At 48.4% G+C, this 23,989-nt stretch overlaps 1 protein-coding gene across 1 annotated transcript; it reads right to left on the reverse strand.

The window, feature by feature from the left end:
- Positions 1 to 23,604, reverse strand: E2F4 (E2F transcription factor 4). The gene is made up of 10 exons (XM_053271385.1): positions 23,269 to 23,604; positions 16,974 to 17,083; positions 15,683 to 15,844; positions 14,568 to 14,611; positions 11,882 to 11,943; positions 10,390 to 10,678; positions 9,279 to 9,470; positions 7,046 to 7,093; positions 4,756 to 4,800; positions 1 to 2,856 (listed from the first exon to the last, which is right to left on the reverse strand). The coding sequence occupies exons 1-10, from the start codon at positions 23,389 to 23,391 to the stop codon at positions 2,741 to 2,743; spliced, it is 1,191 nt and encodes a 396-aa protein (XP_053127360.1). The 5' UTR covers positions 23,392 to 23,604; the 3' UTR covers positions 1 to 2,740.
- Between the last annotated feature and the right edge of the window lie 385 nt (positions 23,605 to 23,989).

The raw sequence follows: 23,989 nt of genomic DNA on the forward strand, positions 1-23,989 counted from the left end.
TGACTTGTTCCAACCTTTCGAAAGGTTCTGTTTATTCACTCAAAAAACACTGTACAAATATTACAGGCAAGTCTCTTGCTGCAAAAAAAGTAAAAAAATAATCTTTATATACGAATCAAAATTCATTTTTCTCATTGTACATTTCCTCTACCTATCTTTTCCAGACGTCATCTAACAGAGGGCAAGAGATCCGACAGCAAAGCGAGGAGTCAGCTGCTAACAGAGCACTTCGACAACACACAGAGACCAGGGAACCTCTGGAAACAAAGGAGTGGATGTGGAAGCCCAGATTGCGGGGGCTTCGGGGGGGCACTAGAATTCTGGCCATGCAGGTTAACTATCTGGAGGCAGATACAGGAGCTTCCATTGGGGAAGGACACCAAACAATTGCAGACTTCACATTCCACCTGAAGTCACAAAAGACTGGAGCACATACCTTGGCTGCTCTCAGGAAGCGAGATGGGGCCAGCTCCAACGAGTTCTTACTGGCCAGCACTACCACAAGGGAGGCTATGATGTCCTTGGTTATGCAGGAGGCTTAGGGCCAAAGGAGATGGGTGGATTTAATCACATCCTTGGCCTTGACGTGCACACTTTCTGCTCCCCATATCGAATACACAAAGGGCCCAATCCAGATCCCACACGTGATAATTACCCTGGAGGGGAAGTTCCCACTGGAGCTACAGGAAGCTCTCACCACCACCCCCGGAGCAAACAGCGCACATGGGGCATGGGAGGAGCTGGATCAGGACCATAGCAGAGGGACAGGGTTAAACTCCCCTCCCCACATGCTATTTTCAGGGGAGGGGGGAAACAAGCACACCAGAATGAGGAGCTAGTTTGGCCCTCTGACCTAACAGTGCCTTTGAACCCATCTGAGATCTTAAACCTACTTATTTCTCACTGAGTCGCACTGAAACTGGACTCTCACTCAAGCAGCAGGTCTGGGGTTAGGAAGCAAGATGGCCGCGACAGATAAAACGCCTGCAAGCTCTCCTTGTCAGCAGAGCCGCCCGTGGCCGAGAAATGTGCAAAGCGGAGGGCCAGAGAGCTCAGTCTCGGCAGGGCCGCCCTGTGGGGGGCAGGCGGGCCCAGAGCAAACGGAAGCGTGGGGGGGGGGACCCCAGCCATGTCCCCCGTGTGGAGGGGCGCAGCCATCCCGCCTCCTTCGCTAGGCACCTTCATCAGGCTCCGGGAGCCCAACGTGCAGCCGGCTCACTAGGTGAGGGAAAGCAAGCCCCCCAGCTAGTCAACAGGCTGCAGGCCGAGGGAGTGTGAGCGTCTCCAATTCACCCTACGAAAGGACAGCCCTGGAACTGGGGCGGCCCTGACATTGGGTTCACAAGACACCAACATAGACGGGAGAGCAATGGATGGTTCAGCTGCTAAGAGAGAAGTTTTAAGAAGTGCAAAGGAGGCGTGCTGGGGGAATTCTCTCAAATCAGGGATGAGAACCAAAAAACAACACACGTACATGCAAAAAAAAATCCCCAACGGTGCTGTACAACAGAGGGTGGGGAGAAAACTTGGGCGGATGAGATGAGCCGCACAGATCAGACCGCAACCCAAAGATGGCCGTGGTTCTCATGTGTGGGTCCCCAGCGGTGTTCCCTGTAATGGTTTCCCAGATGTTGTTGACTATAACTCCCATAATCCCCAGCCAAAGGCCATTGCTGCTGGGGATGATGGGAGTCGTAGTTTCAACATCTGGGAATACCTGTTTCAGGGAACACAGGTCCTCAGATGATGTAGTCCGTTACAACAACACTTGAGAATTGCAGCAAAACAGGCTGCTACTTGGCAAGAGGAAACCTAGTTCTGCATGGCAGCTCTGCAGTCCAAACTCCCAGGGCCCCAGAAGGCTCAACGCCTAACATCTACACAGCAAGCAGCTGAAGATGCCAGCCTGACTCCGTGTGTCACGTTAATTACTGGCTGGTTGGTTTTCTAAACCCTCGCAGGCTCCTGCTGCAGAGTTTTGGAGTGCCTTCCCTTGACGATCCAAACACAGCTGCAGTTGGGAGCAATCCATTTCTCAATTAGGACTCCTCGGAGGAAAGTGACTGTGCAAAACCGGCACCCTCCCCCCCCCCCCACCTATCGAGAGGAACTAAAAGTCATCTGGCTCACATGCCTATGTGATGGTTGTGCCTCAAGGGAAAGGAAGGGACTGAAATGCAAAAGAGCAGCTCCTGCACACTTTCCGCAGACACGTCATGGAGATCTGCAGCAGCACCCCCGCACTCCCCCATACCAAAATGTATCATTGCCTAAGAGCCATCTGAACTAGGACAGCCAAGGGAGGAGACAAGCCAGCACGTGCTTCCCCCTAAACACCAGGCCACGATTCGGCCTTCTTGTTCCTTACACAGAAGATGCAAAGTGCCTCCAAGAGTGCAGGAAAGCCAGAAGAGGCGTGTGGACCTGAGGAAGCTCGTCTGCTGCTCAGGAAGATTCAAAGGAGGCCCCTGGGAAGGAGGCTGGGGATCCAGTGAAAGGACAGCGATGATGGAACGAGGTAAACCAGAGACTCTGCCTGTGCAACATAGGAAGGAGGAAGCCAAGGTCCCGAAGTCCATCCCTGTTAGTCTGAAGTCCAGGCTGTAGAAGCTCAGTGAGTCATCAAGCACTAGCAGAAAAGGATCCAAAAATAGAGGTTCCTCAAAGACAGTTCTTTTCTTTTTTTCATTTTAAAAAAAGAGTCAGCGTCCCAAAGTCTGTCCAGATGCCATGCCGGGAGTCAGAGGTTGAGGATGGGTACATCAAAAAGGTCGCAGACCCCTTCGCTCTCGTCCAGGTTGTAGATGTAGTCATGGTCTCCAGGTGGTGGAGAGAGACGAAGCAAGGGAGCAAAGACTGTGGAGGGGAAAGCAAAGTCAGGAGAGCAGTCGCTCTGGCGTCCCCACATGACAAGGAGGCACCCCCTACAGCGAGGTAGTAGCTCCTTCGCAAGGCATGCAGGGAAGGAGTGATCTTTTGCTTTCCTCAAGTTCTATTTGACAGCATTATGGGCAGTATCCAGACTATGTAGTAATGACCAAGCACCACTGAAATCAAAGACACAAGTTGGTTATAACTAACTTAATTAATGGACTTAAGTTAGTCATGACTGACGTCTGTGATTTCAGTGGGGTTTGGTCATGACTAATGTAGTCTGGATGCTACCCTATGCTTTTAGTTTGACAGGTTTCTGCTGACTAGGGCCTGGATTTTACAGCTGCTTGCGGTTGTTTTTCTATTATTAATCACTCTCATTGTGTTCGCTACTTTTTGTATGTTACTTTTAATGTAAGCTGCTTTCCGTGCCCTGGGGTGAGAAAAGTGAGGTACACATCTTAAAAAACAAAACACAATATGGAAGGGGGAATTAGAGTATCCCCTTCTCCGAATGTTTTTAAGAAGGAACTAAAAACATACCTGTTTAGTCAGGCTTTTAGTTTATAGTTTTAAAGTTTTGGTTTTTAGAGTTTCTAATGCATTTTAAATTGTTTTATTTATTTGTTTGTTTGATTTCTATACCGCCCTTCCAAAAATGGCTCAGGGCGGTTTACACAGAGAAATAATGAATAAAATGGATCCCTGTCCCCAAAGGGCTCACAATCTAAAAGAAATGTAAGATAGACACCAGCAAGAGTCACTGGAGGTACAGTGCTGGGGGTGGATAGGGCCAGTTACTCTCCCCCTGCTAAATAAAGAGAATCACTACATTAAAAGGTGACTCTTTGCCAAGTTAGCAGGGGTTATGTTAATGTTTTAATGGTTAATGTTTTAATGGTTTTTATATTGTGAACCGCCCAGGGACTTTTTGTATAGGGTGGTATATAAATTCAATGAATCAATCAATCAATAATGCTGGGGTTCACTCAAGAAGTCTGGCTAATTAACCAAATGAATTTTAATTGGTCAATTAAGTCTGCATATATTTGTAGCTTCAAAGAAGAAAGACACACACTTGCCTCTTTCGAGACAGGCATTCAATTGTCACAGCAGGAGCAAACTAAGGAGAGGTACTCACTTCCGCAGAGAAGATGCCTCATCCAAGCAGTGGTCCCTCTAATTTTTTTCATTTCTTTGCGGAATGAGTTTTGTTCTGGGCAGCAGCATCAAAGCAGTGTGTGCACACCTGCATTCAGAGTGAGGCCTTCCTGATTCAACCTGAGCGGGATCTAAAATGAACTGAGCGGACATCCGAAAACTTGTGAGCGCACCCACATGGGCACGCCTTAGAGGGAACAGTGCATCCAAGAGGATGCCAGGCATTGGCAGTTTTTAATCTCTCAAAAGTGTGCTGCTCAGCTTAAATATGCTGCACCTCTAACTAATAAACAGACAATATAGAGGCAATATGATTTCAGAGACTTCTCCATCCAACAGCCTGAGTAAGAGTGCATGCCATGGAACAAAGTCCTGTTGATTTCAAATGGAATCACGTGCAAACCCTTGCTCAGGCCTAAGTATTCAATGAGATTTGCATGCATATGATTGCAACCTGACCTACATGTGTCTGGGATCAATCTATACAATTCCCAGTACAATCCTAGCAGGTTTTGCAGTATCATACTGATATAACCCACATGCCGCCAGGACATAACTCACTCATTGGATCAAGGGATAGATATCCTAATTCCATCACCTAATGGTTCAGTTGGTGCAAGGGAGTTTGCTACATTCTCATTTTCTGGCATCCTCCCTCAAACAATCTGTCCTCCACAGCTGGAAGGTAGTGGGGAGAGGGAGAGAGAGGGAGCGCCTTACCTTCCGACGACATTAGTTCTTCAAGCAGCTCAGAATTCATGCATTCTGTGTGGAGAAAGACATGTGTTACATGCACACACACACTGGTTTTGGCTTTCCTGACTAGACACTTGTATTTGCCATTTCCCCACGGGTCAAATTCTCTTTCCATGAATGCCAAAGGACAGCGAGCGGCCTCAACCACAAACAAGAGAGACGGGGAGGCTTTGCAGGATGCCCTTCATGTGTGAGACACCAGAAAGACCTGAGTCGGGCCAAGAATGAGGCACCTTTAACAGCTGCTTGCTCCCAACACTGGCTGATCCACACAAGCAGCAGAACCTGACTTGGTAGACAGGACTGAACCATCTCGAACTACAGAGGTGTGTGCATAGAAGGATGGGGAGAGGAATCATTTTTGAATGAAACCCCGCCCCCCTGCTGAAAACAGAAAACCAGCACAACAGATAAATAGCTATGCTACAACCATTCTTCCTAATGTGCTGGAGAGTTGCTGTTGTTTTTTTGTGGTTTTTTACAGGATCATACAAAAGTGGTTCTGCAGTTAGACAAAAGTCTATCTGCAGTTTGCTCTAGTACATGCAGTCCATTCGGCCACCTTGTTTTGCCACCATTCTACCACCAGGCGTAGCCCCAGCCACTGCTAAGTTCCGACAACCGATGTCACCATGATGGGGCTGCAGCTCAGTGGTAGAGCGTCTGCTTTGCATGCAGAAGGCCCCAGGTTCAAACCTCAGCAGCTCCAGGTAGAGCTGGGAAAGACTCCTACCTGAAGCCCTGGAGAGCCACAGCTAGTCAGGGTAGACAATATTGGCCTGTATCGGGGTTCCTGACCTGCAGTACTCCACATTTCTGAACTACAACTCCCACAAGCCCCAGCCACAATCAATTCTAGTGGGGATGATGGGAGCTGTAGTTCAACAACATTGGAGTACCACAGGTTGGAACCCCTGGCTATACACTCTGACTTGGTATATGGCAGCTTCCTATGTTTGCCAGATCCCTCGGAGAGTTTACATGCATCATGTTAGATTTACATAAGAACAGTCCTGCTGGATCAGGCCCAAGGCCCATCAGGTCCAGCATCCTGTTTTACACAGTAGCCCACCAGATGCCATTGGGAGCCCACAGGCAGGAGCTGGGGGCATGCCTTCTCTCCTGCTGTTACTCCCCTGCAACTGGTACTCTGCATCCTGGCATCCTGCCTCTGAGTCTGGAGGTGGCCTATAGCCCTCCAACTAGTAGCCATTGATAGACCTCTCCTCCATGAAGGTATCCAAACCCCTCTTAAAGCCATCCAGGTTGTTGGCTGTCACGACATCTAGTGGCAGAGAATTCCAAAAGTTGATTATGCGTTGTGCGGAAAAGTACTTCCGTTTCTTGGTCCTAGATTTCCTGGCAACCAATTTCATGGGATGACCCTTGGTTCTAGTGTTATGTAAGAGGGAGAAGCATTTCTCTCTATCCACTTTCTCCACACCATGCATGATTTTATAGACCTCTATCATGTCTCCACGCAATTGTCTTTTTTCTAAACTAAAAAGCCCCATGTGTTGTAGCCTTGCCTCATAAGGAAGGTGCTCTAGGAAGTTGCTCTGTTTCAGCAAGGAGAGGCAGTCAAAGTTATATTCCATTTTATCAAGGCTCAAGACATAAAAATGAAATGCAATGAAAATTAAAAATTAAACCTACGATGCTTGCTTGTTTTTTTTTTTTTTAAAGCCAGCCTTCAGCACAGCAAGTGATACTGCACAAGATAAACTAACAGCTATAAGAGCATTTGACCAGGGTTAGACACCCACCTTTCACCGGCAGTGTAAACACAGCAGCACCAATAGGTTTGCAATGGCTGTTATTCTGCAAGCATCCAGCAGAGGCGCTCTGCCATGAGCTGAGCTTCAAACCACTACCCAGTAATGCAGGGGTTCTCCAACGTGGGTCCCCAGATGCCACTGGCCATCATGGCAGGGGATGATGAGAGTTGTAGTCCAACAGCATCTAGCGACTCAAGTTTGAGAACCCCTGCAGTAATGGCTTCTGCCGGAAAAGCAGAGTTCTGGGGCCTGGGATACACGACATTGTTCTTTCATGAACTTAGGCCCCCCCAGCTCTTTTTGGACAGCAACTCCCATATTCCCCAGCCACAGTGGCCAATAGCCAGGGATTATGGGAGTTGTAGGCCAACATCTGCAGGAGGGTTAAAGCTGAGCAGCCCTGGTGAAGAGCAAGCCAACACAAGACCCTTCGTGTTGGCCTGGAAAAGCAACACAAAAGCACTTGGACAACATACCTCTTGTGGGATCGAACATCTCTGAAAGTTCTTTGGGAAGCTCCAGTACTGAAAGACAAGAGAGAAGGTGGGCTTCCATGCTGCCCCGAGAAGTACCACAACCTGCTGGGTTCTCTCACCCCTGCTTGGGGGCCAAGTGTTTGCAAACAGGGTTTCCTGCTGCTCCGCTGCCAGGGACTCCGCCAAACCATTTGCTAATCACTTCCAACACAGCGGCTTGAGAGACCCAGAGTGGCGAAGCTGGTAGAAACAGCCACGATGGCTAAGAGACTAAGTTATGAATCGGGAGCTCCTCAGACGGAATCTCATCTCTGTCATAGGAACATAGGAAACTGCCATATACTGAGTCAGACCATTGGTCTATCTAGCTCAGTATTGTCTTCACAGACTGGCAGCGGCTTCTCCAAGGTTGCAGGCAGGAATCTCTCTCAGCCCTATCTTGGAGAAGCCAGGGAGGGAACTTGAAACCTTCTGCTCTTCCCAGAGCGGCTTCATCCCCTGAGGGGAATATCTTGCAGTGCTCACACATCAAGTCTCCCATTCATATGCAACCAGGGCAGACCCTGCTTAGCTATGGGGACAAGTCATGCTTGCTACCACCAGACCAGCTCTCCTCTCCTTTCTCTGCATGAAAGCCTCCCTTCACAAACTCACTAGGTGACCTGAAGCCAGCCATTCTCTTGTGGCCTCAATCTTCCCCCCTTGGCAATCAGGGGAGGAGACTCGCTTATCTTAAAGGCTTGCTGTAATTCCTACGGCAAGGTAGTATGTGCGAAACGCTCGGTAGCACTACCCAAACACTACATGCCGTTATTGCTCATATATTTACAATGCAGAAGCCCCTCCCAAGAGAACAGATGCTGCCAGAATGAAGCTTGCAAAAACCTATGACTGCCCAGCAGCACAACATGTGGGGGCTCCTCCTCTTCTCTGGAAGCACAGGGGAAAGTGGGGGAAGCTGTCCCTGCATGCCTCACCACCGTCCAAGACAGGGGCTTGGAGCTCTTCCTTGGGATTCCAAGAGAGGCATAGGTGGATTCATACATCTCTGTGCCTTAACTTGGGATCCCAAGCAGTGTTCCCTGTAAGAGGTTCAGTTCAGTTTAGTTTATTGTGATCTTTGATCAAATGCATAATCCAGATCAAATAAATCTACCCGGAGGGTAGATATCAATATAAAACACATACATGCATATACATATGTAGAATCAGTTACATAGAAGATTTAGATTTAAAATATAGGATAAAGTAAGATTAAAAAGAAAAAGGAAGGACGATTAAAACGGACCATTTCTGACACACCATGAGTGAATTTTAATCGCAGCTGTACAGAATTTGGCTACTGAGTGTGAGACATAAGTGTGTTTATCAGAAAGAAATAAGTTTATATAAAAGTCATCTGAATGGTCAGGGTATGTAAGAATGAGAGAAGCAATATATTTGGAATGCAGCTCACGACAGAAAGAACAATACAGAAGCACATGGCTAACAGTGCCAATATTCCCACTTCCACAAGGGCACAGTCTCTCCTCTGTAAGAGGAAATCTCAGCTGTTGTTGACTACAGCTCCCAGAATCCTTAGCTGCAGTGGAGTTTGGCTGAGGATGCTGGGAGTTGTAGTCAACAACAGCTGGGATTTTCTGTTAGAGGGAACACTGATCCCAAGGAAGGAAGCAAAACCTCTTCCTCCAGGGTCCATATGGGGGAGAGGACTGCCCCCCGCCGCCCCCACCCCACCACCTTTGCTCCGTTAAAGTACCATGAGCAGGGGTGAAGAAATGTTGGCTTCATTTATCAGCCAGACAAAATATTTTACTCTGCAAGCCATGGTGGCACATTGCTCATCAGGGCTTTTTTCACTCATTGGGCATCATTTTTCACTCATCACAGACTAGTAGAGTTCTGCAACCCTGACCATGAGAATCAGACCATGAGAATCAAGCTGCAACTGCTGGAGAAGGGTTTGTAGGACAGCTTCCTGGCAAGGCTCTGCCACAGAAGTCCCCAAACCCTCTGCAACATCTGACCCACAGCAAACATTTCTGTATTTGGATGATATACCGCTCTTCCAAAAATGGCTCAGGGGAAACATGCTCAGGAGAAATGGCCCAGCAATTGTGACAGTTTTACAGGCAGAAAGCACATCTGAAGAGAAGGTCTCTGCCCCACGTGGTGGCAGTCCCGGAGCACAAGAACCTTGGGCCCAAAGGCTGTGGCCCAATGGCAAACTCACTTTCTGTGGGCTCTGGCTTGATGGGCTCAAAGGAGGTGGAGGGACTGGGCAGGACGGAGCTGCTGTCCAGCAAGGCGGAGGACTGGAGGGGTTGCGTGTCTAGCCCGGCAGGCAGGCAGGCTGGCACCGTGGAGGGGATGAGCGGGTCCAACTCCCCACTGCTGTGAGATTCAGCGACTGAGATGCCGCTTTCTGTAAGAGAGGATCACAGACAGAGCTGGCAACGGATTTGCAACACGGCATGGATTTCACACATCTCAGCTCCAGGATGGCGGATGACCCCCATTCAGCAAACGCCAGGGCAGTGTTTGGCAGGGCCAGGCATCCTCCGAACTGAAACCTTGGAGAGCCGCTGCCAGTCAATGTCGACAACACTCCGCTAGATCCACCAATGATCCGACTCAGTAGCAAGTAGCTTCCTATATCCCTATGCTAGCAGCCTCATCTCTGAGATCTAGTTTGCCATCTGCAGGGATTTGGTGTGTGCACGCGCACCGATAAACAGGGAACTGTGCGTGTTTGAAGAATTCTATCACATAAATTCCACCCACCCCCAAAAAAACTTGAAGTGATATTCCCTGGTACAGGTTTACAAATGCACCTAATGGCGCAGCGGGGAAATGACTTGACTAGCTTATGCTGGTCTGTGAACGTAATAAAGATTGATTGATTGATTGATTGACTTGACTATCAAGCCAAAGACTGCCGGTTTGAATCCCCACTGGTATGTTTCCCAGACTATGGGAAACACCTATACAGTATTGGGCAGCAGCGATATAGGAAGATGCTGAAAGGCATCATCTCATACTGCACGGGAGGAGGCAATGGTAAACCCCTCCTGTATTCTACCAAGGACAACCACAGGGCTCTGTGGTCACCAGGAGTTGACACCAACTCGACAGCACACTTTACTTTAAGGTTTACAACCCAAGTTAGCCCCAAGTTATCAAGCAGGCGAGGCTGATTATTCCCTCCTTGCGTACCAACACAACAGCAGCCACTAGATGCCAAGAATCCTGGGACTGCACAGATGCCACCAACCCTACTCTCATCAATGCCCAAGTACACGGCAGTTCTCCGGTTCTTTAGGAACAGCTCCTCTCCTGCTCACCTGTGGTACTGGCTGTCTTCTGTGCAGCGAGGCTCTGGTCCTGAGTGCTGTTGGGCACAGGCGCAGAGGGGTGGGTACTGCTGGGAACAGATGCCTCCAGGGAATGGGCGACCGGTGGTCTCGGCAGCTTGGAGGGCGTGAATGGCTGGCACTGAATGAGGTCTTCAGGGGGAGGGACAGGGAGGACCACTGCAGGGGAGCTCCAGACATCCTTATTGACTAACAGGACATCAATTGGGCCACTTGTGCTTTTCAGGTGGATCTGGTATTTCTTCTGTCCATTCAAGCCCTAAGGAAAGAAGGACGTTCTCAAAACTGCAGCCAAGTTCGGCATCCGTGCCAGCATGTTGATCCCTCTCTGCAGCTGATCTCCCTTTCCAAGAAGTTGATTCCGAAGCCCTCTATGAAGAGTGCACCCATGTCAACCCACTCCCACTTTGCAGTACATATTAAATACCCATGGCAATTACAAGGGTAACAGAATCAGGCATGTTACTGTTTTTTCAATGACTGTAGCTACAAGCAAATTATCAAGTTGGTATTCTATATACCCCCTGGCAAGAGACCATCTCCTACAATAAAGCCATCTATTGGCAAATCTTAAATATTACAAATACTGTCTGAAATGTGCAAAATACATTGATAACAGAATCAGAGTTTTTGAACATCATTTCTGATTCCATTGCCAATGTATTGGTACCAATGTATATTTCAGACACTATCTATAATATTCGAAAAGTTTGCAAAAAGTTGGCCTTATTGTTGGAGATGTTCTCTTGCCAGTGGGTATATCAACCCACTGGCACTGTTCAAGAATATCAACTTGAAAAGCTTCTAATAACAAAGCGGTAACGTGCCTGATTCCGTTACTCTTAGAACTGCCCTCCTGCCACATGTTCTGCACAAGGCTGCCTTGAAAGAGCATTCCAAAGTAACAAGTTCAGAGCTCTCTACACAGGCCATATAAAGCTGCCTCCACGTCATCTGTATGGCTTTCACTTGGTTTCAGAACTCACTGCAAAGGGCTGGTTCCAACCTTTACGGTCCCAAACAATTCCAATGGCTCTCTATTTGGGGAGGAGGGCTCTAGCTCAGTAGCAGCGCACCTGCTTTGCTCGATTAAAAGTCCCAGATTCAATCCCCAGCATTTCCAAACAGGACTGGGAAAGACTCCTGCCTGGGACTCTGGAGAGCTGCAGCCATTCAATACAGACAACCGTGGCCTAGCTGGACCAACGCTAAGACCCAACAGAAAACAGTTTCACAGGAGAGGGCTGTAGTCTAGTGGCAGAACACACATCTCCGTTGCATTAAGTCTCAGGTTCAACTTCCAGCAAGAGGACCAGAAGAGACCCTGGTCTGAAGCCCTGGAGAGTTGCTGTCAATCAACAGGCACAATATGGACTTAGGCAGGCCAGTGGTCCAGCCTCCAGGAGGAGCTCCAGAAGACAACTTCCAAGGCTCTTCCCCTCAACCCACATGCTGCACCTACCTCTGGAACAGGAACCTCTAACTGGGTACCCGACGGAGCTCGAATGGCTAGTAGCGTGTTGCCTGCAACAAGAGACCAAACACAGCATTTACCAGCTGGGGCGGGGGGAAAAACTAATTTCATTTGTATTTTGTAAGACAGCCCCCTAACTGAATGAGCAAGAAGCATCTTTTAAAGGGGTGATTCTCTTTGATGCTGCAGGAGAGCAACTGGCCTTATCCAGCCTCAGCAAACGCACAACATCCCTCTAAGGGCTGCTGCTAGTGTCTACCTTGTATTCTTATTTAGTTGTAAGCCTTTCAGGGACAGGGAGCCATCTTATTTATTTAGTTAGTTAGTTTTATGGCTGAATGAGGATTTGAACTCGGGTCTCCCCGGTCCTAGTCCAGCACTCTAGCCACTACACCATGCTGGCGTATATAACATAGTATTCTATACAAATCCCTATGTAAACTGCTAAAAAGCAGCATATAAATATTCATAATAATGAGTATTTGCTAGAAACTATTGGGATTGATATTGTTTGGATTAATAAGTGTTATCTCCTGCACCTGTTGGATTTCTGCTTGTTTCTACTTCATGTTGCTGCCCTTTTGGTATGTCCTGAAATCAGTTAGGGGGCTACCTCTTGCAGAAAAGAAAATCTTCAATTTCCAGTATTTTCCTGACCAGTACATCCTTATCCCTTGCAATTCTGAATGAGATACTTATTGCAAGGATTCTCAAACCTGGGCCCCCAGATGTGGCTGGACTACAACTCCCATCATCCCTTTGGCCATTTGTGTCTGGGGATGATGGGAGTTGGAGTCCAGCAACTTCTGGTTTGAGAACCCCAAGATAACTGGAAAATCTTGCACAGCTCAAATATTTGCTCCAATAAAGAAAGGACGGCATTGCAGCTATTTAAGGCTGATCCCATTTTGTCCCAGCACAGGCCTACCTTAGCCATACTGGGTATACATTCCGCTACAAAGAACACACAACATGAAATGACAGCAGCACAGAGTGAACTCTAAGGGGCCTCCAATCAGGAGGTCTGCAGCACTAAGAGATGTGAAGAACTGGAAGGCTCAGCCTTTCTAAGGAAACCACAATTCAATCTAGGTCAGGGATTCTCAAACTTGGGTCCTCAGGTGTTATTGGACTTCAACTCCCATAATCCCCAGCCTCAGTGACCTTTGGTTGGAGATTATGGGAGTTGAAGTCCAATAACACCTGAGGACCCAAGTTTGAGAATCACTGATCTAGGTGGTACTAAACTGAAGAAGCTGCCAAATACTGACAGCTCTCCGGCATGTCTCATGGCCTTCAAGGATGACGAAGCCCTCGGGACACTCTAAAGCAGTATTCTTCATTGTAAGGCCTAGGGCTGGTGGTGGCCCTTACCAGCCCTATGTGTAGCTTCCTGGCTAATTGCTTTCTGGGCCTGTGAGAAGCTTTGACTACACTGAATACTTTGCACAGTCCCCTGGCACCATGCAGAGTCCACCATTCTTACTGTGTAGTGCTGTGCCATGCGGTGCCCATTGCCAGATGGTTCCTTTAAGGGCAACGGAGCCCTCTTGCGTCCCTGCATCACCTTGGAAGGCGTGCACAGAGTGCTGGGAAGTGTAGCCCTTCCCAGTGCTTTCTCCCTAGAGATAGCTCTTGGGAGCACACAGTCGCTCTTAAAAGGTATTCCCAGTCCTGAGGAAAGTGCAGTACTGTGCAGAGTCAGCACAGTAGGAAATATGAGTCAGCTCTCACATGGAAGTGCTTTCCTTTCTTCTTTGGGGCCAATGGAGCCCTCACTTGAAAAATAGCGAAGATCAGCTTCTCTACAAAGGGTAAAAGGGGCATCATACAGCACAAGGGATTTTCAAAGTATGTAATGATGGGATGGATTGAGGAACAATAGGAACATAGGAAACTCCCATATTTTGAGTCAGACTCTTGGTCCATCTAGCTCAGTATTGTCTTCACAGACTGGCAGTGGCTTCTCCAAGGTTGCAGGCAGGAATCTCTCTCAGCCCTGTCTTGGAGATGCCAGGGAGGAATCTTGGAACCTTCTGCATGCACACATAGAAATGCTCTTCCCAGAGCGGCTCCATCGCCAAGGGGAATATCTTACAGTGTTTACACTTCTAGTCTCCCATTCAAATGCAACCAGGGTGGACCCTGCTGAACTAAGGGGACAAGTCATGCTTGCAACCACAAGACCAGCTCTCCTTCCTGTAAAGAGGAGAGCTTCAATAAGGCATACAATAAGGAGCATCTTCAAAGCTTCTCCTCTCAGTGCTTAAACTATACTCCTCTTTCCATGCAGTGGCTGACATCCTGACTAAATTTACTAGCAGAAGTCACAGGAACATAGCAAGCTGCCGAGTCAGACCCTTGGCCCATCTAGCTCAGCATTGTCTACACTGACTGGAAGCCTCTCTCCAAGGTTTCAGGCAGGAGGCTTTCGCAACACTACCTGGAGATGCTGCCAGGGACTGAAGCAGATGCTCTACCACTGAGCTACGGCTCCCTCCTTGTCTTACTGAGTAGCCGTTTAGAGTAATTCCTGTGTAGCACTCATGAGAAAGTTCATCTGGATATCAGCTGGCACTCTTGAAGAAAATGGAAGATACTACCACTAGCAAGAGAGTTCTGGATCTCAACCGGTGGGGAATTAACTAGAATTAACACAGCAGAACATCCTCACCTGGGAAGCATTTACAGAGGTCCTCATCGGTCACATAAGCTACCGTTCCTGAAGTTAAGGAGAAAACCAGCTGCATCTGGAAACAGTGAGATCACCCAGTGACAAAAATATAGAAAGGAACCCTAAAGAAGTTAGGGGAGGTGAAAGAACCTAAATGAGTCTCTACTGCAGAATGTGATGGGAAGGAACTTCCTTTCCCATTTGAGATATGCAAGTGTATCAAATATGACGTGGGGCCAAGTTTCAGAACTGAGAAGTTTGTTCAGGCTTTTTAGTTGAGCAATAACAAAAAAAGGATTTTTATTTTACCAACAATGACGAGAGGACTCCACGGATCCCATGATTTACAACACTTCAAAGGTCCAGCCACCCTGCTCAGGACAGAAAGGCCTTATGAGCGGTGTGTGCACCCAACGTTCAACTGTGTGCTGCAAAAATGCAAGGTCGGAGGCAGGGAGCCTGCTCCTCCGTCAAGCCCCAGCTGGGGAGGAGGGTTTTCCAGAGCTGGGGACAGAATCCGGATAGGGCGTGTTCGTCCTACCCAGCCAGGGCTTGACAAATGCCCCGCTTCTGACCTCACTTTTATCTAAGATACGATCAAACATTGGGTGTGCGAAAAACTCCCAAACTAGGGTAGGAGGCAGTGTTCCCTGTAACAGAGATTTCCTGGTGTTGTAGACTACAACCCCCATCGTCCCCAGCTACAGTGGTTGGGGACGATGGGAGTTGTAGTCAACACTAAACAGGAGGCCTCTCCTACCTTGGTCCCGATCATGAGGACAGCCCTCATGTATGCCATTCATTGACACAGGATGCAGTGCCTCCAATTACCAGATGGACAAGCCATGGGAGGCAGCCATCTCGGCAGAGACATCTGGTGGGCCACTCTCCTAACCCTGGTCAAGCCAGAGAATTCTCATCTTTCTGTCCTGAGCAGGGTGGCTGGACCTTTGAAATGTTGTAAATCATGGGATCTGGATCACGGCCATTATGCCTGTACCATCAAGAGTCGGAACTTAAGAGTCTTCCTCTTTGGGAGAGCATTTGAGGCTCAAAGCAGAGGTTTGGGGGTGGGCAGGGGAGGACAAGAGTGTAATGGTGCATCCAAAGGATATCGGCTGTTTTGCACATCATCGGTAACATTTTTGATGCTCTGCTGCACCCACATCTTCTGCTGCTCCAGCTCTCGTTCCCGCTGCTCCAGATCTTCAATCTCCGCCTTCAGCTCTATCAGCTTGTGGGCAATCTCGCGAGTGTTGCAGCCAGGGCCTACACCCCTGAAGGGAAGGAGAGAAGAGGGCGGGGGGCGGGGCGGACAAGAGGAATCAATGGGGCAATTCATAAGAAGAGTGAACATGCCAGAGATCCTACCACCTCTACCACACATATAGACACCTCCAAAACGCACCGGCTTGTTCAGTCACATGGAGAACAAACTTTCTTGCCTTTTCAGCCTGAATACTTCAATCAGTGATCCCGATACACCACATCTCGCCAACTAATGGTGCAGCGGGGAAATGACTTGCCTAGCAAGCATGAGGTTGTCGGTTCAAATCCCCCGCTGGTAGGTTTCCCAGACTATGGGAAACACCTCTATCAAGCAACAGCAATATAGAAAGATGCTGAAAGGCATCATCTCATACTGCGCAGGAGGCAGCAATGGTAAACTCCTCTTGTATTCTACCAAAAGAAAACCACAGGGCTCTGCGGTCGCCAGGAGTCGACACTGACTCGACGGCACACTTTACCTTTATACACCACATCTACCTCATAGGAACCTTGGAAGCTGCCTTATACTTGGCCAGTGGTCCATTTAGCTCAGAATTGCCTACACCAGGGCAGGTAACCTTGGCTCTCCAGCTGTTGAACTACAACTCTCATTATACATTAGAAACAGAGAAGAATACTATCGTATCTTAAGTTCTGATGAATCCACAATCTAACCTGGGTTGGAAGATTCAATCATCATGTTTCTGGTCGCACAAAAAACAAAACAGAATTTTGCTACGTTGATAGTAATATCATTGAGAAAAGAGAGAAAGAAGTAAAATTTATCTGGCCTGCCTGGGATTTTCTCTAGAACTGGAGTTACAACAGAGAGATGAACACCTCTATAATTAGGGCAGTAAAGCAGCATGTGTCCCACTGTTTCACCCTCTCCCGTTTGACACAGGCAAATGGTGTGAGTTAACTGTGAAAGCAAGAGCTTGGGGCAGTCACTAGTGACATCTGCTCAGAGTTGGCTTACATGAGCCCTCAGAACGCTGCATCTACTCAAAGGCAAGCTCTGCCTGGGAGGCGGGCGCCACCAGCAGCAACAGAAGCCACGGTCCGATTGCAACCAGTGTGTTACCGAGAATGGAGCCCCCTATTGAGATCTCCTCTCTACAAATGTCAGCCACTCACTTCCACTGAATACTATTCTTGGACTTCTTCTCAATCAGACCAATGCCCTCCAGGACATTTGTGATGTCGTAGATGCGTCTCTTTTGCCGTACCGCCAAGGTATCTGCTGCCTGTGGAAGGAGGGTGGGGGGGAGACGACAAGTTTCATTTCAATTCAGACACAATTTTACATCCTGCTCTAAACCTGCAGCCTCCTGTCCTTTGCCAATTATATATAGGAACACAGCTGTCCTCTGGTGGTGGTGGTTTTTACCATCTTGGGGTTGGGAGACAAGGGAAAACTTTAAAAATCAGTTAGCTTCTAAATACTGGTCTATAACAGGACTTCACTTTGGCTCTTCAGCTGGTTTTGGACTACAAGTCCCATCATCCCCAGCCACAGTGACCCTCAGACAGAGATTATGGGAGTTGTAGTCCAACAACATGCAGAAGGTTCCAAGTTTCCCCCTGGCATCTCCAAGATAGGGCCAGGAAAGATTCCTGCCCGCAACCTTGGAGAAGCTGCTGCCAGTCTGTGTAGACAATACTGGGCAAGATGGACCTATGGTCTGATTGAGTATATGGCAGCTGCCTATGTTCCTAACAGTTGGAGGGCCAAAGCTGTGCAGCCCTGATCTATATGCCACACAGAAGCATGACATGCAAAAATGGCCAAGTGCACATTGAGCTGGAGGTGTCAGATGGCAGCCCTCCTCCTTGGACTGCCTTATCTCAGAAGCAAGATTTGTTTATTTATTTAGAATATTTATGCCCCGCGCCTCCAGCACACTACTACTCGGGACGGCTCAAAACATTAGTAAAACAGATCCAACGTAAAATAAAAGATCAATAAAAGTTAAAACGAGTTAAAAGGCCAGGCTAAAATCTACATTGACAATTACAATTTTTAAAAATGTTTCAAATTAAAAGTTATTAATAAAAAGCTAAAAATGTGAGATGTGGGAGTCCTACTTCTGAGCATTTCGTCATGCACAAGTCACTTGCCCCACAGCTGCCAAAATGGCCTGGAACATACCGGACAGTTTAAGAGATCTTCGCTACGAACCCTGCTGCCTATTAAGAGTGTCCAAGGAGGTCAACTGAGGCAGCCTCCGGTTCATCTGATGGCGACTCAGAGGCGAGCCTTCTCTCTAGTTGCCCCAGGGCTGTGGAGCACATTTCCTGCTGAAATCAGAGCTGCTCCATCCCTGATGGCTTTTAGGAAACAACTAAAGACGCACCTGTTCAGCCAGGCTTTGGATTGAATGCTTACTGTTTCTTTGTTTTAAATGGTTTTAAGATGAATATGTGTTTGTTTTTGTTTTAAATTTTTCCACTGTTTCTACGTATTTGTTAACAACCTCGAGACCTTTGTGACAGGAGGTATACAAATCAATCAATCAATCAATCAATCGTTTCTCAACTAGTATATCAGAAGGTCTATCATAAGACCTCACAAAGAGATAAAGTTAGATAAATTTATTCCTCCATGAAAAATTCAGGTCTATCAATGGCTACTAGTCTAAGGGCTATAAGCCAGCTCCAGCCTCAGAGAAAATATAACTCTAAATACCAGTTGCAGCAGGAGAGAGGGAATGCATTCAACTCTTAGTTTTGGGCTTCTCAGAGGCATCTGGTAGGCCACTATGGGAAACAGGATGCTGGACTAGATAGGCCTTGGGCGTGATCCAGCCAGGCTGTTCTTGCATAAAAAAACCACGGGCTATTAGTGCCAGTGTTCCCTCTAACAGGGATTCCCAGATATTGTTGACTACAGCTCCCAGAATCCCCAGCTGCAATGGCTTTTGTTTGGGGATTATTACCTTTACCTTAGTCAACAACATCTGGGAATCCCTGTTAGAGAGAATACGGATCAGTGCCCAAATCGGAAATCCTACAGATATCTAGGCAGCATCACTGCTGGACAACTGGGTGGTGAAGCCAGTCTTCTGCAGGCCTCCAAGAGAAACCTCCAAGGACCAGTCACTGTGTTCTCTCCAAAGTTATTCCATCCACTGTTCCCCCTAAGGAGTGCGCAAGTGTGCACACTCACAAGTTTTCTGAGGTCCGCTCAGTTAATTTTAGATCCCGCTTAGGTTGAATTAGGAAGGCCTCACTCTGAATGCATGTGTGCACACAGTGTCTTGATTCTGCCGCCCAGAACAAAATGCATTCCGCACAGAGATGAAAAAAAATTAGAGGGACCACTGATTCCATCCATGTGTAGAGGAGTCTCTAGTCAGCCAAAATAGCTGAAGGTCTCATGTTGTAAATGCAACAAAACCATGTCATCCCCACATGACTCCAGAGTCATAATTTATTACAAGAACTTCGATCCCACTTTTCTGTCACAACTGATGCACGGGGCAGCCTGTAACATTTTCCCCTGCTGTGTTACAAAGACTTCTCAAAAGCCCAGCAGCCAGAGCACAGGAGCATCAAGGCCATATTGCACATCAAAGTAAGCCTTGTAAGTCTAAACCCAGGCTGCAGAACTTTGGCCCTCCTGCAGATGTTGAACTACAACTCCCAACACCCCTATTAGTCACTGTGGCTGATGATGGGAGCTGTAATCATTCTAAACCAAGCTGGAGGACCAAGGTTGTGTTGCCCTGATCTAAACAGTGCTTTGGAAGCCTCCCAACAGCACCCTGTTTGCAACATGCAGGTGGTTAAATTACTTGAGTTAATAGGAAAAAATGATTCTCTCTCTCTCTCTCTCTCAAAATGCAAACACTTGAGACAAACTGAAACTGATAGGAAGCAGGCTTATGAGAGAGAGAAAAGTACAACTTCACTCCACACCCACAGCCACAGTATGATGCGAGGGCAACAAGCCCAAATGGCCTGCATGGAGAGTTCTAGCAACATTTCCCAGTACAGCAGCTCTGAGCACAGCTTCTCCACTTTTAGGGACTGTACATCTAGCAAGTGCTGGGGGGAAACCAGAGATCATCATTATACCAGGCTTTGACAAGTTTTCTTTGGGCCAGGAGCCTGACAATGGGCACTTGGCAAAATTACCACATTTAGCGATGGGCACTGTAGAGGGAAAAGATAAATGGGCTTCTCTTTATCCTCTTTATAAGTCACACACTTAACACAGAAACAGTGCTGCCTGGGACAAATAAGACTTTATTTAATCACTCTACCTTTAAATATCCTGGGAGACCTAAAGGCACAGCGGGGAAATGCTTGACTAACAAGCAGAAGGTTGCCGATTTGAATCCCCACTGGTATGTTTCTCAGACTATGGGAAACACCTCTATCAAGCAGCAGCAATATAGAAAGATGCTGAAAGGCATCATCTCATACTGCACAGGAGGCAGCAATGGTAAACCCCTCCTGTATTCTACCAAAGAAAACCGCAAGGCTCTGTGGGCGCCAGGAGTCGAAATTGATTCATGGCACACCTTATTTATTTATTTAGATGCATTTTTATACCACCCTAACCCAAGTTCTTTACTTACTTTAGGCACCACAATTAAATTTCTAGACGCCATGGCTCCCTAGCGCCTGGGATTTATGAAGTACTGATTATACCCAGCGTGTGAACGTCCAAGGTATCTGTCTTGCCAAATGGCTTGCCAGACTATTTGGATTCCTGGCCCAACTCAGCCTCCCAGGACAATCTGTAGCAGACCTTCAAGTCATTATATGCCAACACAAAAAGCTGGCAAGGGAGACTCCAGAGTGTAGCTGCAGAACCGGAATTCATTAAGATATCTGACACTGTGAAACTGGCATCTCTCTTGGGACGCTAGCTCATGACCAATGACAATAATCTCTCTTTCAGTGTTTATTGAAAGTACTGATCTTGCTATGATATTGACATTCATCACCAGCAGTTGCTGATCAAGAGCGGGGTGACTAAATCTTATATTCATCCAATTGTTATTTATATTGATTTGTGCTCTGCACAAATGAATCCACATGTACCCCGACACACTTATCACTCACTCTTGCACTACTTGAGCTTTTGACTTCACTTGATCAAGAAACATGCTTTCTTCTCTTGCATACATTAAATGAATGGATGGATGGATGCAGTTACTTGGGTGACTATTTCACATATCTACTGAACTGATCCAGGAAAGCTTATGGCACAAGAAAATGGTTAGTCCTTAAAAGTGCCACAGGACTCTCTGCTCCTTTTGCTGCAACTGACGAAACCTACCTACCCCTCTGAAATCTGACATAATGCAAAAACTGCCTTGCTGAAACTCTCAATTCCAGTGTAAGGCCCGGTAGTGGTCTCCACCAACCGTAAGAGTGCCCCCCCCCCCGCCGCCGCCATTTATTTGGCCTGTGTGATGTTGCAGAGGCTGGGAAAAGGCTATGTGTTCCTTAAAGGAGTTCCCTGGTGCTGGTGACTGTCCCCCTGGCACCATGTGGAAACACCTATTCTCCCCATGTGATTCTGTGCCCTGCCTAGTACCAGGGAACTCCTTTAAAGGAAACATAGCCTTTTCCAGCCTCTGCACCATCTTGGAAGGTGTGCACAGAGTGCTGGGAAGTGTACCCTTCCCAGGAGTGTTCCGTCTAACAGGGATTCCCAGATATTGTTCACTACAGCTCCCATCATCCCCAAGAAAAATCCATTGCAGCTGGGGATTCTGGGAGTTGTAGTCAACAACATCTGGGAATCCCTGTTAGAGGGAACACTGCTTCCCAGTGCTTTCCTCCTAGAGCAGGGATTCTCAACGTGTTGGTCCCCAGATGTAATTGGACTTCAACTCCCATAATTCTCAACCAAAGGCCACTGGGGCTGGGGATTATGGGAGTTGAAGTCCAATAACATCTGGGGACCCACACGTTGAGAAACCCTGTCCTAGAGCTCTTAAGAGAGGTGTCCATCTCTCTTAAAGGGCCCATCCAGCACAGAAAAATGTGCAGTACTGTATAGAGGTCAGCACAGTGGGAAATGGCTCTCACATTGAATTATTTTTACCAACGGGGGCCCCCATTTGAAAAGCAGTTACCTTGAAAGGCAGATCAGCAGATATTTTGAATGCAGCCTTCATTCCTTTCTAGATATCGCCCTCAGATAGTAATGCAGATGCCCAGCCCGGGCCACATAAGAAGTGACATGTGGATTTGGTAACACTTCACCAATGCGTTGCTGAAACCAGCCTGTGGTTCGCAACATCCGAAGCGTCTTCCTGCCCACTTTTCTGCTCTAGATTTCCCATGTGTGGGTCTGGGTACAACATGGCCTATCACACTGCTGAGAACAGTTGAGCTGCACAGGTTTTTGGTTTGTTTTTTTAACTGCACTGCAGCGGAACCAAAGAAGATTTCAGTTAAAGGTTAAGCTCTCCAGGCAGGGTTCAGAGCACCTGCAGCCCGTTTCACATAGAAGCGACTGTTGCGGTAAAGGAGGAGCTCCTGCCATTGCCCGAGTTCTGCATTTGGGCTCTAAATCCGTCACACCTGTTAATGGTTGCATATATCCATCCAACTTGCTTTGTGCTGCACGCAGGGAGAACCATCCGTGCACTCGCGCATACCCGTCATGCAAAACAGCATGTCTTCTTATTTCACAGACACTGTGCCTTTGTGGGCATTCTTTGCAACAGAAGGCTATAAGGGGGGTGGGGGGGAGAGGCACAGGGGGGAGTGGGAGCCACCCAACAGGGCACAGACAGGAACAGGGGCCACTCCCAAGGATAATCTGACCCTGGCCTTGGAAGAAAAAATGGAAACTAGCCAGCCAAAATGGGGGAAAAGAGAGTCTGATCATATTGCACCATTTCTCTCATCAAAGCAAACAGCTGGTCATCAGAATGGCTCTGCAGCAGAGTCGGATCCTTCCCTAAGCCTGATCCTGACCCCAACACACACCAATTCCCTGATCCCACTCAGAGAGCCTAAAAGAAACCCACCTTTTTTCTCTAATGCAATAAGCTTAGAGTATATAAACATCTCAAGGATGATGATGATGATGATACAGGTAAGCGATCCTGATCTTGCCACTCCGCTCTCAGGGACACTGCTCCTGTCACCATCACTCCCTCTTCCCATGACTGGAGAGCTGGATCCGGCCACTACCCCTCCATCCTCCGTGATCCTGCCCCGGGGACCTGATCCTGACCAAGAAGCGCAATCCTCCTACCACTGCCCCACAGCCTGGGATTCTGAGCCTCTCTTAGAGCCTGATCCTGCCACTCCACCCTCAGAGATCCTGAGTCAACCCAGAGGGCCAGATCCTGCCACTCCGAGCCTGCCCCGAGAGCCCGATCCTGCCCCCCCTCCTCTGCCTATGGGGCGAGGGAGGGCTGGCGGGGTCCCCTCCCCGGCCCCCTTCCCTCCTCACCAGCTTGAGGTCGAGCACACCGTCCTTGGCCTCCTGCAGCAGCGACACGAACTTGGTGGTGAGCAGCCCCAGGCTCTTCTCGTGCCGGCTCGGGGCGCCCCCCGGCGGCCCCGACTCCGCCATCCGCCCAGCTCAGAACCGCCGGCGCTGCCTCCAGGTCCCCGGTGCGGCCCCCGCGCGCTGACCCCTGCGCTGCTTCCGGCCGCCGCGGGGCACGACGGGAGCGGAGGGGCGGGCCCTGTCGGGCAGGGGGCGGGCCGCTGTCGCTCTGCCGCCCTCTGTCTGGCCTGTGGAGCTCCGCCGCACAGCAGGCTCCTCCTGAAGGCCTCTCGGCCCCGCAGCGATCCCTGCTGGCCAGTGGGGCGTAAAGGCTTTGTGGGGGGGCCTTGAGCTCAGTCGCCCAGACACTAGGCTGTGTGCGGACCAGTTGGATGCGTTTGTGTGAATGGATTCCCTGAAAGAGGGATTCCCCGAGCTTGCTGACTGCAACTCCCAGAATCCCCAGCTGCAGTGGCGTTTGGCTGGGGATTCTGGGAGTTGTAGTCAGCAACCTCTGGGAATCCCTCTTACGCTGATCTACATACGCACATTTTGAAAGTAAACCTGGGTACTCAAAGGCAAAGTACAGGTACAAAGGGCGCTGCTTGCTATGCTGTACGTGTTTTGAAGAACACAATGTGTGAACAGTTACATGTTCATGTTACATGTACAGGCCCCTGGA

Source organism: Hemicordylus capensis, chromosome 9, assembly GCF_027244095.1.
Source record: "Hemicordylus capensis ecotype Gifberg chromosome 9, rHemCap1.1.pri, whole genome shotgun sequence".
Classification (NCBI taxonomy): Eukaryota; Metazoa; Chordata; class Lepidosauria; order Squamata; family Cordylidae; genus Hemicordylus; species Hemicordylus capensis.

What these genes read in the sequence shown, in the direction of transcription:
- E2F4 (XM_053271385.1), bottom strand. Translation starts at nt 23,391, where the DNA reads ATGGCGGAGTCGGGGCCGCCGGGGGGCGCCCCGAGCCGGCACGAGAAG. An exon ending in AAGAATAGTATTCAGTGGAA is followed by an intron (nt 15,845 to 16,973) that starts GTGAGTGGCTGA and finishes CCTTCCCTTCAG; the next exon opens with GGGTGTAGGCCCTGGCTGCA. An exon ending in GATGATGTGCAAAACAGCCG is followed by an intron (nt 14,612 to 15,682) that starts ATATCCTTTGGA and finishes AACTTCAGGAAC; the next exon opens with GGTAGCTTATGTGACCGATG.